Below are 18,954 nucleotides of genomic sequence, written 5' to 3'. Positions count from 1 at the left end.
CGCTCCACTATCACCCTCTGACTCCAACCATCAAGCTAATTTTATATCCAATTGGCTAGCTCACCTTGGATCCCACGTGATCTAACCATCCAGACTAGCCTAGCAAAGGCCTTGCTAAAGTCCATGTAGACAACTTCCACTGCCTGGCCCTCGTCAATCCTCTTGGTCACCCAAAACAAAATTCAATCAAATTCATGAGATACGATTTCCCAAGCATGAAGTCATCCTTGATTAGTCCTTGCCTATCTCTCAGAACCACATCCAGAAACCTCCCCATCATTAATGTCTGGCTCACCAGCCTGTAGTTGCCTGGCTTGTTCCTATAGCCCTACTTAAGTAAAGACACAATAGTCAACCTTCAGTCTTCCAGTACCTCACTCGAGTATGATGATAATACAAATATCTCTGCCAGAGACCCAGCTATTAGTTTTGCACTTCCCACAATGTCCAAGGATACACTTAGTCAGACCCTGGGGATTTATCAATCTTTATGCACTTTAAGACCGCAAGCATCTCCTCCTTTGTAATGTGGATGTTTCAAGTCATTTCTATGGTTTTCCTAAATGGCCTACATTCCATGACCTTCTCCATGGCAAATGTAGATGAGAGATATTCATTTAAGACCTTAAATATCGACAACCACATTGATCTTTAAGGGGTCCTATTCTTCCCCCCCCCCTTCCTAGTTAATCCTTTGTTCTTAATATACCTTTTATATACCCTTAAGGATTCTACTTCACCATTTAACATCTACCAAAGCTATCTCATGTCTTCTTTTGGCCCTCCTGATTGCCTTCTTAAATATACTATGAACCCCTTACATTCCTCAAGGGATTTCCTTTATCACAGCTGCTTATACTTGACGTACACTGCCTCCTTTTTCCCGACCAGAGCCTCGGTATCCTTCAACAACCAGGACTTAGTATGAAGAAGCCTTTCGACCCGAAACGTCACCCATTCCTTCTAACCAGAGATGTTCACCGTCCAGCAGAGTTACACCAGCATTTTGTGTCTACCTTTGGTTCAAACCAGCAAATATGGTTCCTTCCCACAGGATTCCTTATCCAGCCTTGCCCTTCAGTTTAACAAGGAAAATACTAACCTACCACTTGCCAGATATTCTTTCCCCTGCATGCATCCTCTTCCATATCAACCTTTACAAGTTCCTGTCTAACGCCATCAAAATTGGCCTTAAACCAATTTAGGATTTTAACTTGTGAAATTGTCTTATCTTTCTCGATAACAATTTAAACCTAATAGAATTATGGTTACTAGCCCTAAAGTGGCCCTCACCGATACTTCAATCACTTGCGCTGCCTCATTTCTCAGTAGGAAGTCCAATGTTGCCATCTCTAGAAGAGCCATTCATTTACATATTATACATATTGCTTGAGAACATTTTCCTGGATACTCTACAAATTCCGCCCATCAAGGCACTTAGCACTAAGGCAGCCCCAAGTCAACATTAGGGAAGTTAAAAATTACCTACGATTTTTATGTAATCTCCTTAACTATTTGCTCCTGTAATCCCTGCTGGCTACCGGGGGCATACAGTACAATCCAATCAGTTTGATCACCCATTTCAGTCCATTTTATGTCAGGATTGAAGGAATCCACACTGCACTTCTGGGAATGACTTCTCAGTCATTTGGAGGGGGTGCACAAGGAAGACCATTGCAATGCTTTTCCCAGAGGCAGACAACAGGAGGACGTCTCAAAACATACCACAATCTGATCAGTCCTTTTTGTGATCACATTACTTTTCCACTTGTCCTCTCACAATCCTGTGTCCAAACTAGCAAACTGCTCATAACTTTTTGTTACACGTATTAATACACAAAAAGCCATGATAATAATTTCAAATGGATGTTTCTCAAATTTTCACTTTTCTTCCAGTATGAAGCTATTCATATATTGTTCAGTTTCTTACAAACATGTAGCAGACTGAAAATTAAACCATCAAGTAAACCAATGTTTTAAATTCAGGATCCACCACAGCACCCAGTGTTATTATTTTGTGATCACAATCAAATTATAGAATTCGTGTTACTTGAACACGGAACTTGACAGTAAGTGCTTCATCTTAAAAAAAATATGTACCACGATTGATTTATGAAGTGGTTACATTACAGGAAAAATGTACAGCAAAAATTCATCAAAGAAGGTATTTCCTATTTATTTCAATGTAAAAATTCTGGGTGCATTCCAGAGCTCAATAATCTCAGTCAAAATTCCTGACCGCTTAAAAATATATCAATAAATACCTGAGGCAATGAAATATCTTTTTATTAACAATCAAAACTTAAATGAAGATCATAAAAACAAACATAGCACAGCCTTTCAATGTACTTGCAAATTAAAACATAGATCGTCGGGTATCTTGACAGGATGAGCGCATTCCTCTTCTCATCTACCTTCTCCCCCACCCCCCTCCCACCACCCCAACTCTGCACATTAAACCCATCTTGTTTATCTCTTTCCAGGTCAGACAAAGGGTCTTCAATCTGATGAAATTAACTCTGTTTCTCTTTCCATTGATTCCGCCTGACCTGGTGAGTGCCTCCAGCATTTTCTGTTTTTATCTCTTCTCGTTTTCATTTAATAACACTCCGTATAGCAAAGCTTGGCATCTTCTATCCAGTCGCCATATCTAAAGCTTTGCTCCATATTGGGATTGCAGATGGCTATTATTATCCCTGATGCAAAGAAATGCTTCCAAAAACCTTTGGTGATTTGCTGGTGCTGTGTCAGTGACTACTTAATCATTTTGTAGCCTTATTGTTCAAACTCCTATACATCCTTATTTGTGAGCTTTTCATCTTATTTCAGTAACTCCTCCATGTCAAATTCAACTCATTTATCAAATTGACAACATCCCCTTAGCAATTTTTCTGGCTCATAATCATTTGAATATAGCACCCACATCTTTCTCCAGTCACCATTTGTTGATACAGCAGTTGCATCATCCTGAAATGCACAGAAGTAGTCAATTGTTATCTTGATATTACACCTCTCCCAAATTTTCTGCGTTACTGGGTTGTCAATTGCCACTCATTTCGAAAATGATATTTCATATTACACCTTGCAGGTAGTAAGCCTTGAATGCAGCATTCGAGGTCTGTCTATTGGAGTAGCAATGAATTTGTGTTAAGAAGGCACAAACACTAAGTATTTTCTCAACCATGCCTTGATCTTAACCAAATGTTCTGGGGCACTGGCAACATACAAGGCTCTGCTGTTTAGGTTATTCCTTGCACAATAGCCGGGGGGGGGGGGGGGGGGGGGAGAACCAATGTTATATAATCTTGGAGGAGAAATGCCATTGTCCAAATATTTCAAACTAAACCATGGAATATCTCTTTTGAGCCCATGGGTACTGTGAGTGGTACTTTAAGAAATGCTTAAGGCATTGTCTCCAAGGAAAAGAATAAGGCTGACTTAGAGCCTGCAGCAGTTTTCGCATCCCTCATGTGTGCAAGGAGATTCTCTTCCAAATGAAGCCAACCTCATCCATGTTAAATATTTATTCCTCGATGATTCCCTACAGCTCCTTTGAAATATTCTCTGCCACCATGGTATTTCCACTTCCTGCCAATCCCATAAGACAAATTTTATGCAGGTTTGTACGCTTTTTGAAATATTCAAACCAGCGTGTCGGCGTTCAAATGCGTTGGCACTTTCAGAAAAATTCATCAACCTCCTCATAATCTACAACATTTTCATCCTCACAATGATACCACATTTTCCTGGATCATCATCAAATTCGGAGACACAAATCGATGATACTGTTCAAACCACATGTTTAACCCTTGGTCCATTCTCTCCATTATAACATCACTTTATAACATTTGATTGCTGCTACCAATATTTCCAGTACAGTACTGAACATCAATAACATATGCATCCAGAGCAATAGATTTCACATACTGCACTTCTATTACACCATATCAGATTCAATTTCCATTGTTGTGAATAATATGGTTAGATTCAAAAGTGAACTATGTTGTAGAAACCATGACATCTGTTGGCTGTGATCTAGTTTCACAATGACTATTTTAACATGGTGTAGCTGCCAACCTTATTGATAATGATTGTGTTGATATGCATGCACTTATGATTTTAAATGTACCCTACCCCTGCTACACCGTACTCTGATAATAAAGATTTATAGCAAGACGCTATAACATGTAAACCAACTCTCTCCCATCTTGAGAGCAGCCTCTTGGCAAAGGCTGAGATTAATGACTAAATTCACTATTATCTTCTATGTTTTTGGTTAGTTGAAGAGGAGGGTATTTGATGATCACAATTTCAAATCTGGTTCAAAACTTAAGTCCACCAGGCAGCAGTGATACCAGTCCTCTTAATAGTTCTGAGATCTGGACCACCTCGAGGCACTGGTTAAATACTGCCAACACTGTATCTGCAAGACGTTCAAATCAGTAGAAGGATAAACAAACTAACTTCAATGTCATGTCCATGATCAACATCCGTAGTTACACACAATCGGTCATATTGTACATGACAGCCATTTGCAAGCCTAATATGACACTCCTGATGCCATAGGAGCGAACACCCCCCCCCCCCCCCCACCCCACCCCAAGATTCAAGGATATGCTTATACAGCCTCCTTAAAGAAATGCAAAATCCCCACTGATATCTGGGGATCTCTCACCACAATCGCAAAGAGGAGAAGAGGCATTCAGGGTAGTATTGACAATGAAAGCTCGGATCAGAAACAGAGAGAAACCTTACATGAACAGCAGTAAGAACACACCGGCCAACACTACCCGGTCAATTGTTCTGCAGGGCACTTCCTTCCTCATCAAAGGGAGAATCTGTGGTTATGACATGCCCTTATTAGCCACCTCAGAACCCACAACACAATAGAAGTACATATATATCAAAAGCCTTGCATTCCTCATTATCAAAGCATCACACTTCATCAAAATTGCACTGTTTTTATTGACCGGAATACAAACTACAATAGATTAATGACAACAGCTATCCTCTTTTACAAATTGCCCAGAGTTTGAACTGTGCAAACATTTTTTTGCCCTTAAAAGCTCTAACCAAATAATAACTCCTCTCCAATTGCCAATCCTCCTGTAATTTATACCATAGATTATGACCTGATCATAATTTATCCATGCCTTGCATATTACATATTATGGTGTCATCTCTTTTACAAATATTACATAAGATCATATCAGGCAATTTATAATAGACAATGTCATTGCACTACTGTTAGAATTCATGTCATTACCAACATAATCAGGTCTACCAAAAAATGAAAATAATCTACGCACAACTTCCAATAAATCATAAAGTTGTTAATGATGTAACTCAAAATATTTGAAACCATTTGTTAATGTCAGTAACCACCAATTGTGTTTATAATAACAAAGAAAAGAAATTACATCTTTCAAATAAACAATAAAATCAAAGCATTTTTGCTACACTACAAAAGTTACAAATGAGGTTGAGTTTATTGTCATCTGCACAAGTATAGTGCATATAGGTACAATGAAAATCTTACTTCCATAGCATTTCTGGCACATTTACTCAGACAATACACAAAACAAATTATTCATAAATTATACAAGACAGAGAAAAGGAAAAAACCCTGCAAAAATAAGACATTAGTGTAAAACATAATTAGTAAAACGAGTCAATGATAGTTTAAGAGGTGGTCCCAAAGTAATCTCTATAATATCCTAGCATTTCAAGCAATGGCAACAAAAGCCTACGACTTCTCGCAGTTTCTGAATGAATAGATTAAATCAAACTACTCAATAACAACTGTGTGAACGACAGCGAGCCAGTTAAGAATTAAGTATACGTGAACAGGTTTTGCAGAGGCAACTCAAAAAGAAATCAACAGAACTACAAGATTTATTTTGCAACGTGTTTACTATAGACATCAAATCTTGCTGATTGCAAGACTCACTATTGTTCCAGTGCACATTTGACAAAACCAATAGAACGCACAAATAAACGGCCTAACAGGACAACAAAGTTTGAACCTTAACAACGTCTAAGATAACAAGGTAATTGCCCAAATTATAATAACAAAGCAAATGCATTACGAAATTTAAAACCAAACTCTAGAACAAATTTTACTCTCAAATTGTAATAATAAATGTATACATTTATTAGCTTCCATAACCACTGACCTAGAACTAATTTTACAATGAAATCATTTATCATTTATTTTTAGAGCAGCAATTTTTTGAGGCATTAAATTAGAAATTAAATTATATTTTTTCTTTCACCCTCTCTTACCTTCTTGATCTAATTGTAACACCTGTTACGTTATCATCTCTTGGTGCAATCCAAAACACCTTTCATTTTTTCAAAATGAGTTCTCATCTTAACTTATTTTAACATCTGTTTATATTAACAAGAAAATCATTGGCATTTTATTGAAAGGAGGCAATTCATAGGAATGGAATTAAAATCAATTCCTGCTATTGCTATGCAGGACCTAAACAGGAATTCAATGCTGACATTTGATGTTTTTCTTTAAGTTACAAACACCATGAAGCATGTCAGTTTGAGAATGCAGTCTCCTCACAGTTCTGACCTAAAATGACAATTGCGATCTGACATAGGAGTATCTTGGTTCCTACATTTAAAATGTGTCAAGACTGCTGTGTGAAACAGCCAGCGCCTCTGGATATCTTTCAAAATAGTGTTGATTACATAACAAGCCTTCCCACCTCACTTGAAGCCATGAACACAAGGCAAAAACAATAAAAATCAACCTGAAGGAATTGGTTTTGTTGCCTTTGACAAGTCAGAAACCCATTTTTTAGAGTTGAGATCAGTGCATGGGCCTCATAAACATAGTCAATATTCAAGTGTTACATCCCTTCAGTACCCACAGCAAAGTGGAAATTGTCTTTAGATCTACATATAGGTGTATTGCACCTGAGAGAATGAGTCAACCTTAGAATGGAATGTTGCTGAATGCGCTGTCTGAATAATGTGTTTTTGCCAATGCCAAGTTTAATTGGAAATGAACATGTTTCACAACAGTTTGAAGGAAACTCCTCTTTTTTCTCACACTTACTCTCAATCAAAGGTTTTTTTCAATCCATATACTGTGGTATCTTATTCAAGTACATGATTGCCATTTCTTGGGGTTGCAATACACCTATATGCTCCATATTGAGGATTTTATTTATTCTGATATTTAAATAAGAGTAAAATTTCAGCTTTCCGGGTAGAATGATAGTTTTCATCTCCCATAAAACATTTTTTTGTGGAAGGTTACAAGGCGATGGATGCACACCAAGAAAATGCTCCTCCAACTTTTTAGACATCTAGCAATCCTGTGGTATTAACCAATCCAAGTAGTCCAATCTATTGATTCTTCTCTGAATAATGTTGCAAAGGTAAAGGTTACCGAGAAATTCATGCCAATTAATTAGAGCAAAACAATACTAGCAGGTGAATTAGTGATGAACAAACTTTATCATCATTATCCAAGCACAGCTTCAAATATAAATGTAAACAATTATCTACATTTACAAACTATCTTTTGCAAATTCTACTTCTTTTCTGTTACACTGTCCAAGTTCTGGAGATGTTTAAATGGAAATGACAAATAAATACAATTCTCAACCTTCAGCTGTTAATTTTCTTTGTAACTTACGTGGCTACAAAATCAGCCTTACCAGGCAATTTTACTAACACAGGAACTTTTTTTGAAAGATATCTCCTTTAGGTATAACATTTTCAAACCTTATTATAGAATACAAGGCATCTGAAGATATCCACATGATCACCACATATATTTTTCTTCTTAAGCTTTTAAACCAGCATTGTAGTGCTTAATCATTTTTTACATGATTATGGAATTATTTTGTTTTGGTACCTTGGACAGGATTTATCGGGAAAAAATAAAATATATGCATGCGTGCTCAAATCCTGGATATCCAAATAGGAAAAAAAAGTAAATTTAGAATTGCTTTTAAATTCACTGTAGAACATAATTAAATTCACTGTAGAACATAAATAATTAGCATGCATTTTGAAAATGCAACATTCCAATCAGTAACTTCCATTTGCACTCAGAAATTTAATTTGATTTTAATTTAGCTGTATGTGACACTCAAACCTGTCTTAATTGATTTTCACTTAATACATCAGAAGTAACTCCTCCACTTCTCGCAGAGAGAACATCACTGTATGATATCAATTTAACCCTAGATTGTATGAACAGTGTTTGCTGAAAACAAAAGACCACAATTCCTTGGTTACGAGGGTACAGATAGTTTCCAGCCTGTCCCACAAATAAATTTCTATAAAACAAAATGTGAAGTTACAATTAAGCAATCTAGACTAAAACATTTTCTGCTAGCTTTTTACATTCATAACCAAGGCCAAATATATCAAATGCTACAAAATTATGCAATTTCAGCTCTATTTTTGATTGTTCTAAAATATGATTTACAAGGGTATTAAAATACTAATGAAAATATCCCAGTGTTATTTCATCCTTCTCCTTGCTAAGATCTTGACATTCCACATCCAATAAGTCCCAAAACAAAAATAGAAAAATGACCAGGAATATTGAATATTTGCCCAACCACCAAAGATTGAACAAGAATCAATAACCACTAAGGGGAAACATTTCATCTGCAGCAAACTTGTGATCAGGAACTCACAAGTTGGGAAGTCAAACTTAAGCCACTCCAATCTGCCATGCTACGTAATGGAAAGAAAATAACAATACGCAGGTCCTCAAAGTTCCTCACAACACATAATGCAATAAAATGCCAGCCTCCTACTTCATACCAATAATTCCTTCGACCCTTTCTCTTTTACCAAACTTTTAGCACCAACCTAATATCACTATCTTTGATTTGGTTCTACTTTTTAGCAAACTTCATTCCCAAATACATGGTGCACAATATCAAGTGCACAAAATAATGTTGCAATCCTGATTTGGCAAGATATTTTCAGTCCAGAGCAATGTTTTCAAATCAACTAATTCAATCTTAAATTTCACCCATTGCGAAAAAATGTTCATATAAACAGAGAAAAAATAGGTGCAGGAGTAGGCCATTCGGCCCTTTGAGCATACACACCCATTCAATATGATCATGGCAGATCATCCAAAATCAGTACCCCGGTCCTGCTTTTGTCCCATATTCCTTGATTCCGTTAGTTCTAAGAGCTAAATCTAACTCTTTCTTGAAAATATCAATTCATGTTTACACTACACACAACAGTCATGTTAAATGTTTACCCTAAACATTTAATAACAAACATTAGCAAAGTATCATTATGCAAAACTGTGCATAATAGTAAACACTTAAAAGAAATACATTAATTTGTGTAACAACAGTAAATAAAGTAAAATAATCTAAAGCATTTCATATTAACACAGAAGCCCAGCATCTATAATTAGCTCTATACTTTATGGTGCTGACCAGTATTGAAATCAGGTTTCTAGATATATGTTTTTATCTCTCGTTCTTGATTGAACTGCATTTATAAAAACATCCAGGTATCTTAGAATTATTCATTTTCCATCTACCTGTAACCCAAAGTGATATTGTACAAAGACAGTTTTCCAGGTGCATTCTGAAAACATTTTGCTCTCTTTCCCACAATCACCTAACTGGAACATTATGCTGTTGCTGATTTGTCGCACTGTTTAGTAGACATCTAATAATGATGAGCTGAAAATTCATAAAAAGTATTTATTTAATTTGAAGCCAATAAATTTGGCATTAGCCACAAACGTAGATCCCTGGCTATTATTTGCATATTTGCAATGTATTGACAATCTGAATGGCATTTGACATGGAACGGAGTCATCCGTCATGTTCTTTGTTATTAAAATGCCCATATAACATTGTCCATTGTAATTTCGATGCTGAAACTGTCATCTCTATCTCTGCACCTCGCAATTTCCTTACTTCCAATGCACTCAATATGGCTTCATTCTCATAATCATAATCATCATAACCATACTTTATTAGCCAAGTATGTTTTGCAACATATGAGGAATTTCATTTGCTGTAGTCATACTAATAAAAAGCAACAAAACACACAAAATACATTTTAACATGAACATCCACCACAGTGACTTCTCCGCATTCCTCATCGTGAGGGAAGGCGAAAAAAGGTTCAATCTCTCCCTTCTTTGTCCTCTAGCGGTCGGGGGCTTCTAACCTTCGGTTGATGGGACAATCTTACTACTGTAACCGGCAGGGGGCCTTCGTCTTCGGGGCGATCAAGCTCCTGCATCACTGAGGAATCTCAGCTCCCCCGCGCCGGCCGATCTGACCCCAGGTCGGGGCTATCGAACGTCGTGCGGCTTTTGGAGCTTCCCAACGTCGGTCTCAACCCGAGACGACGAGCTCCTTGATGTTAAAGTCTGCAGGCCGCAGTTGCAGCGTCGATCCCAGGCAAGGGATCATAAGCTCTGATGGTAAGTCCACGCCCCGCGGTGAGGCTTAAAGTCAATCCCAAGCAAGGCATCAAGATCCAGAGCGACCGCAGACATGATCCGGAAAACAATCGCATCTCCAGCAAGGTAAGAGATTGAAAAAAAGATTCCCCCGACCCCCCCCCCCCCCCCCCCCCCGCCCACACAAAACAAACCAGAAAACATTAACACACACTTTTAAAACTCACCAAAAATAACAAAGAAGGACGAAAGGGACAGACAGACTGTAGGCGAAGCTGCCATTGAAGCGCCACCCGGTTCATTCTCTCTGCACAATTGAGGTTAAAAAAAAGTGCTGACCATAATACCCGTCCACCCGTGCTTTTAAGAAAAATCATTTTTCAGCATATGGGGATGAATCACTGCCATGGGAAGCATTTGTTGCCCATCCCTAGGTGCCTTTGAATAGTATGGTCTGTTGCATAATTTCAGAATTTCAACCATAATTCTATGGGTCTAGAATCACGTGCAGGTCAGACCAGGTTATGGATGGCTTTTCCCTCCTGAATTATGTCAGTGAACCAACTGGAGTTCCCCAGGAACTCAGTAGTTTTATAACAATTATCAGTAATACTACCTTTCCTTTTTTTTCTGAACTAAACTTTAATTCCACAACATCTCGTTAACAAACCAAAATCTATGCATTCCACCAAAATCAATTTCCTGCCTTCAACAATCTATGCCTCAACTAATGAAATTTCCTTCTTCAATCTCTCTGCCTCTCCTTTCCCTCTTCTTTTAACACACTGCTATATGATCAAGCCTTTCAATATCAATCCTGATTTTTATCATAATGGAGGCCCTACCATTTGGCTCAGTGAGAGCAATCCTTTACCCCATTCCCCTTCTCTAGTTCCTTGTTTGACTACAACTTATTCTCTATCACATATGTCCATCAACTCCCCTCTGAATCGTTTGTCCATTAGCCTATATCAACGAGTAATATACAGCAGTCAATTAACCTATCAGTACTTCTTTGGGATTTGGATGAAAGTTGGAGCACTAGGAGGAAAACCACATGATCTCAGAAATACAGAGCTGCTGCCTGTCAGAGGCATGGGCTTGATCCTGACTACGGGTGATGTCTGTGCAGAATTTGTACAGTCACCCTGTGACCGCTTGAGTTTTTTTCGGGTGCTCTGATTTTTCCCACATTCCAAAGACATATAGGTTTGTAGGTTAATTGGCTTCTGTAAATTGCCCCATAATGTAGCATGTGAAAGTGGAATGACATAGAAATAGTGATCAAGTGATCGATGGTTGGTCTGGACTCGGTGGGCCGAAGGGCCTGTTTGCACACTGTATCTCTAAACTAAACTCAAAACACCAAGTCAAAATTATAACCTAGGTCCTTGCAAAGGCAAAAAGCACATGTAGTGTTGCCCCTGATATCTGCTATTCGGTGTCAAACTATGCTCTGCTTACAATCCTGTTGCATATGTTGGTCATTTACTTATGGTACAGATTTAGCAATCGGTGCAAGTAGCTGATGTTATAAGGAATGCAGCAGTCTAATCTATAAAAGAGTCCAACATAAATGCACAGAGATTCCTCCAACCTTGCAAATTAGCACCATGACCAATAAAGAAAGCAAAATAACAATATTTTACACTTGATTTCTCATACCATATTAACTGTTTCAGTCAGGTTCTGTGTTCCTGCTTGATCGAAGTTTGCTGATAGTTCTGTTCCAGTAGCCATCATTTTTCAATTGAAATGAGCTCAGTACCTTCTGTAATTCTCACCATCTTCATCCACAGCTTGTGTTTATATTAAACTTCCAAACTAAATGGATAATCAACCCAATGTCGCCTCTTGTAAAAGTTTAACTTTCTTTTGTTAGAGCAAGTTTGATTGTCACTGAAAGCAATTTATTACAAGCTGGTAACATGTGAAAATTATTTCCACCATCTTCTGCTGAAAATCCTTCTTTGTTGCCAGTCAGCACAAGCTTTCATAATGTGAAGAAATGAATTCTAGAAGATAAGAATAAAATATTTCAGTCACTTCCCACTATATTAAACAAACCAACACTGATTATCAAAGCATTAATGTAATTTGTCGAGAGTCAGATCAAATTCACCATACCAGAAGATTTTTAATTTTTTTTAAATTCATTTAGTGGAGAATAGTCACTCGACAATTGCCAATTAAATGTCAGAACTGCAAGAGGGCAGTTAACAAATGATCAAACCATGCAAAACTATAGTTAAGATACAAAAGGGTATTTCAGTAGTAAATTGATTCAAAGGCCAGAGTGAACATTTACATAACAGCATAATTTGTTCAAGAATGTGTAAGCATATGAGAGAAATGCAGAGATGTATATCACTAAACCCTTTGACACCAACAGCCTTCATCAAATTTGGCTGCCCAAAGAAATTCACCTCGACCTTACATTTGCTTCCTGATACAATGCAAGCCATAATCCTAACTGATCTCAGTAAAAACCAATATAACACGCAGCGTTATTGCTCCTGCAGTTTATTTCATTCTTTCTCATCTTAATGCTACATCTTACTTTCAATAAACTTTGTGTAAGAATGAAACTAATCCTCACAATTAATAGGAAGCCACTCCACCGATAGTGACAGGGCCCCAGAGCCGACATTACCTTCACCTCAGGAGTCAAGCAGCAGGTTGCAGCTGACACTTGCATTTGCATTCACCAGGAGGTTTAGTTCCAACCAACAGATGAAGAGGATGAGCCCTAAACTCACAACGAATGTCATCTACCAAACCTCCCCTTACAATGCTGAAAACAATCATCCATGGCAAGACACTGGAAAACGTAGACCTTACCTCATACTTCAAGAGCCATCACTCATTTAAAATCAGATAGTGATGATAAAATTCATCATTGTTTTCAATGTGCCGACAAAGCCTTTGGTTAATTGAGGAAGTGTGTGTTTAAGATCAAGACCTCGAACGTTACAAAAAAGGCATGGTCTATCAAGCAGTACTGTTCCAAGCCGTCCTGGAGCTGGAATGATACTACCAAGCACCCAATGAGCTGGAATGATACTACCACACTCTCTCTGCAAAATCCTCCAAATTCACCAGAAGGATACGCAAGATGTCCCAGACCAACATCCCCGACATCAAGGTCCTAATTATGCTCACTCAGCTCTGTTGGGCAATTCACATTACCCAATACCCAACATCAGACTGGCAAAAAAAGACACTATGTCAAGCTCAATTGTGGGAACAGAGATAGACAGAGGAAAACATCCAAGGATGTGTTCGAAGCCTTCATGCAGCAATGCAACACTCCCACCTGACTGTTACACAACTGCTCAAAGTGGAAAAAGAAAATTTGAGATAGCACAGAGAACCTGGAGTACATTTGTCAGAAGCAGGGGCTATAGCTCAATGTTGAAGCATTTGACTACTCCCCAATTTAAATCCATTTACCCCCCTTGCCAGATTTCTAGGGCAGCGCAATGGCGCAGCTGGAAAAGTCGCTGCCTCACAGCACCAGAGACCCAGGTTCGATCCTGACCTCAGCTGCTGTCTGTGTGGAGTTTGCACTTTCTCCATGTAACTGTGCTGATTTCCTCCAGGTGCTCCGGTTTCGAGGTTAATTATGTGGATGCAATTATGGGGATAACATAGAACTAGTGTGAGCGGGTGATTAATGGTCGGTGTGGATTAAGTGGGCTGAAGGGTCAGATCCATGCATCAAGCAGACCAACCTCACGAGCTAGGGCTTCCTCAACCACCTACCCACATCGGCCACCTCAGGACCCACGCAAAGCAATGGAGTCCTGGGGTATTGCCCAAGAGAGAGAATCAAGTGTTTTGTCATATTTCCCGAAAGGGAACAATGAGATTCTTACTTCCAGCAACACAACAGATATGTAAACATAGCACTCTGCAAATAACAAAAAGAAAGCTCAGCATATATATAAATAAAACAGACAGATAAATAAATAAACAATAATAATGGAAAGTCAAAGAAAATGCCAAATCTATGTCGTTTGGACATAGACACGAAAAGCTGGAGTAGTTCAGCGGGTTAGACAGCATCCCTGGAGAGAAGGAATGGGTGACGTTTCTGGTCAACACCCTTCTTCAGACCCGAAACGTCACCTATTCCTTTTCTCCAGAGATGCTGTCTGACCCGCTGAATTCCTCCAGCTTTTTGTGTCTATCCTTCAGCTTCTATCCTCCTGCTGTCTGACCCGCTGAATTCCTCCAGCTATTTGTGTCTATCTTCGGTTTAAGCCAGCATCTGCAGTTCCTTCCTACACCATATATAACTCCGAGCCTATTTGGAGGTCGAAGTGTTTAATAGCCTGATGGTTGTCGGATTCTCGGGTCGAGTTTATTGTCATATGCACAAGTACGGCGAAGTCGAGTTTCTATGCACGTCCAGTGAGGTTTGGGTACAATGCAAACCTTGCTGGCAGCAAGCAAGCAGCACATCGGCAGGAGAGCTGGAGGCAAGAGGCGTGCACTGCCCGACTTTACCTTTGTTTTTGTGTCGGAAGAAACTGCAGATGCTGGTTTCAAACGAAGATAGGCACAGAATGCTGGAGTAACTCAGCGGGACAGGCAGCATCTCTGGAGAGAAGGAATGGGTCGAGACCCTTCTTCAGACTGTTTTTCCAGTCATCTTGGACCTTCAGTGCATTGTTTTTGTTTTGGCGCCAGCATTTGGCAGTTGTCACTCACTTAGCTCACGACCGATTCCTTTATAACAAGTCGTTTTTTGTTTTTTTGGAGGTGGGAGAGGGAGAGAGAGGGAGAGAGAGGGAGAGAGAGGGAGAGAGAGGGAGAGAGAGGGAGAGAGAGGGAGAGAGAGGGAGAGAGAGGGAGAGAGAGAGAGGGAGAGGGGCAGGAGCATGCGTTTTTGCCCACGCTTCGGGCAGTAATAAAGTTGGAAGCATTTATACACGACGCCTTTGTTTGTGCCTGACGGCGAGGGGCAGGGAAGCGGCGGCCGAGCTGTCAGTACACGGCCGACATCGGATCGCACCCCGCCTCGCCTCGCCTCACCTCACCTCACACGCCTTCTTCACCAACCTGCCCTGCTGAGACAAGACACACACGCACAATGCTGGGTTAACTAACTCAGCGGGACAGGCAGCATCTCCGGAGAGAAGGAACCGGTGACATTTCGGGTCGAGACCCTTCTTCAAGACTGAGAGTCACTGGGAGAGGCAGATTGTGGAAGGAAGGGGAAGGTGTGAAAACGCCAGGTCCAAGCAGACGCTGATAACAAGAAAACGTAGAGGGGAGGGTGACAAGGCAGGGGCGTACAGACAGTAGAATTACATCAGGGGGTCTGTGAAACTAGGGTGGGGGAGAGGGAGGGGGGGGGAGAGAGGAGGGGGGGAGAGGGAGGGGGGAGAGGGAGGGGGGGAGAGGGAGGGGGAGAGAGGGAGGGGGGGAGAGAGGGAGGGAGGGAGATAGGGAAGGGGGGAGAGAGGGAGAGGGAGGGGGGGAGAGAGGGGGAGGGAGGGGGAGAGAGGGAGAGGGAGGGGGGGAGAGGGAGGGAGGGAGGGGGAGAGAGGGAGGGAGGGGGAGAGAGAGGGAGGGGGAGGGGGAGAGAGAGGGAGGGGGAGGGGGGGAGAGAGGGAGGGAGAGAGAGGGAGGGAGAGAGAGGAAGGGAGAGAGAGGGAGGGAGGGAGAGAGAGGGAGGGGGAGGGAGGGAGGGAGGGGGGGAGAGGGAGGGAGGGAGGGAGAGAGGGAGGGGGAAACGAGGGTTACTTGAAGTTAGAGAAGTCAATAATCTTACCGCTGGGTTGTGAGCTGCCCGAGACCGAGTGAAATATGAGGTGGTGTTCCTGCTCCAGTTTGTTGCACGATGGAGGCGGGTGTCGTGTGGGGTGAGTGTGTGAGGGTGAGTGTGTGAGGGTGAGTGTGTATGAGTGAGTGTGTGTGAGGATCTGTGTGTGAGGGGGTCATGGACAGCGGCGGGAACCCGCGTTCAAACGCCGTCTCCTCCGTGATTTCCCGCGGGCGGCGCCTCGGCCCAACCGCCACTCCCTCCGCCCCGTCAGATCCCACCCCCCACCCCCCCCCGTGCCCTGACTGACAACTCCCCCCACCAATCACACGCACGCGATGGCCGGCACCGTCCCTCCACCCCTCCAGATCCCGTGCCCTGACTGCCAGCTCCCCTCGCCAATCACACGGACGCAATGACCGGTAACGCCCTCGCCCCTCCCCTTTGCCCTGACTGACAGCTCCCCCGCCAATCACGCGCACGTGAGGGTCGGCAACGCCACCCCCCGCCCCGCCAGAACCCGCCCCCGTGCCCTGACTGACAGCTCCCCCCGCCAATCACACGCACGCGATGGCCGGCAACTCCCCGCCGCCCCTCTCCCTTGCCCTGACTGATAGCTCCCGCCGCCAATCACACGCAGGCGATGGCCGGCAACCGCATCGTGCTCCGCCCACTCCACTGATCGACGCATCGACCGACCAACCAGAACCCAGGGGGCGGGCGTACGTGAGCAAATTTCACCCCTGATTGGACCACCGCCCTCATGGCTGGCCGTTGCAGCTCAACAGGGTAAAGGGATGCAAGCCATCTCTCGACATCAATGCAAAAAAATAACCTGATGCAGAAAGTAAATTGCAGCCCTTAGAATTTCCGTAGAATGCACGGAACTGGGAGGTCACCGTCCTTTTGCTTGCACGCGGAAACGAGTTACGACTGATGTGGTCTGAGTTAGCCAATCACAATCAAGCATTGGCAAGGGGGCGGGTGCTGGCGGCTGATGGACGTCCGGCATGTCCAATACGATGCGAGGGTTAGGGATGGGCCGCGCCCTCTGCTCACAATGAAATGGGCAACAATAGAGCGCTTGTTGCAAACCTCGCCATGTGTGTGCGTGAGAGTGAGTGCTGCCAGCTTCTCGCACATAACTATACCCTGAATGTTCTCCACCTGTTTTAGGAATAGGAATACTTTATTGTCATGTGTGACTTGGCACAGTGAGATTCTTTGCTTGCATACACAATGTATACATTGCATGCACAGTGTATGCATTGCATGCACAATATATACATTGCATGCAGTCTATGCACTGTTTGCATCGCATGCACAATATATACATTGTGCATGCAATGCATACACTGCATGCAAAGTGTATGCATCGCATGCAAAGTATGCATCGCATGCAAAGTGTGTGCATCGCATGCAAAGTGTGCATCGCATGCAAAGTGTGCATCGCATGCAAAGTGTGCATCGCATGCAAAGTGCATCGCATGCAAAGTGTGCATCGCATGCAAAGTGTGCATCGCATGCAAAGTGCATTGCATGGACAGTGCATCGCATGGATAGTGCGTGCATCGCATGCACAGTGTATGCATCGCATGCACAGTGTACACATTGAATACACAGTGTATACATACCTTGCAGAAGGAGAATCAGCACCATTGCACTTTCCTAAAGAACAGGCATTTTGATTGAGGGGAGGGGGAGGGGAAGGGAAGGGAGGGGAATAAAACAATAAATGTTTCAGCGCGAAAACCTTTTGGGTCATTGACCCGCGAGGTTAATTTTGATCTAGTTTGCATATGTGCTGACTTGATAAACGTTTTCGGCGTTTTCTACTTTTTATTTTGAATTCGCAGCAGCCGTGGTATTTAGCTTTTGCAGAAGTGACTGTCTGAACCTGCACATTATTGGTTCAGACCTGCTTGAGAATGCCAAAAAGCCGTGTAGATTTATTACATGCATGCCTAGCATTCTCGCCCACGTGCAAGATGATTATAGTGATTCACTTAAAAACCCATGTTTTGGATGTTGGCATTGCCTCTCCATTTCCAGCCCATCGGTTAAGCTTAATTAAAACTACCTCTGTGACAAAATCAGTTAGTTAACAATATCTATATGTTATTTGTGTAAGAAGGAACTCCTGGTTTACATCGAAGATAGACACAAAATGCTGGAGTAACTCAGCAGGACCGGCAACATCTCTGGATAGAAGGAATAGGTGACGTTTCGGGTCGAGTGTTCAACTGTTGTGGGATCAAGTCCAGCTAGATTACCAGATTCATAATCTGAAGTACATGAATAGTATCTGCAAACAGGCATTCTGAGTAAATTTTCAGGCCCTTCTGATAAATTACATTAACACAGAAATCAGTTTTAGTCAATTCAATTAACTCTATGTGATACCAAGAAATGGCTAAATGTATTTGTTACAATGAAAGTAAAAGGTACTAAAGAGTGTTAATGATATAGCTGAGATGCTACAAATTAGGCTGTTCCAGTACAACAACAATGTTGGCAAATCGACTAGTTGTGTCATGTCCACAAAAAGCATAACAAATCCAACTCGTCTCATTGAAAAATCAGCAGTGATGAAATGAATACTTTCTGTCAAATTATTTGGGCAGAACTGACCTTTAACGGTGGCGTAACAGTAGAGTTACTGCCTTGCAATGCCAGAGACCCCAGTTCGATCCCGACTATGAGTGCTGTCTGTACGGAGTTTGTATGTTCTCACTGTGACCGCATGGGTTAT

General features: G+C 41.6%; 1 protein-coding gene across 1 annotated transcript in view; it reads right to left on the bottom strand.

Moving 5' to 3' along the window:
• The window catches only part of arhgap23a (Rho GTPase activating protein 23a), a 240,353-nt gene extending 223,901 nt beyond the window's left edge, over nucleotides 1-16,452 (bottom strand). The window contains exons 1-2 of the mRNA XM_078424707.1: nucleotides 16,212-16,452; nucleotides 12,095-12,444 (exon numbers count right to left, since the gene is read on the bottom strand). Of these exons, the coding sequence (XP_078280833.1) occupies nucleotides 12,095-12,172 (78 nt within the window). The 5' untranslated portion in view covers nucleotides 12,173-12,444; nucleotides 16,212-16,452. The remainder of the gene's footprint in view (nucleotides 1-12,094; nucleotides 12,445-16,211) is intronic.
• Between the last annotated feature and the right edge of the window lie 2,502 nt (nucleotides 16,453-18,954).

Source organism: Rhinoraja longicauda, chromosome 29 (genome assembly GCF_053455715.1).
Source record: "Rhinoraja longicauda isolate Sanriku21f chromosome 29, sRhiLon1.1, whole genome shotgun sequence".
NCBI lineage: Eukaryota > Metazoa > Chordata > Chondrichthyes > Rajiformes > Arhynchobatidae > Rhinoraja > Rhinoraja longicauda.
Note: the sequence above shows the minus strand (reverse complement) of the source record. Positions and strands in the feature narration are given on the sequence as shown.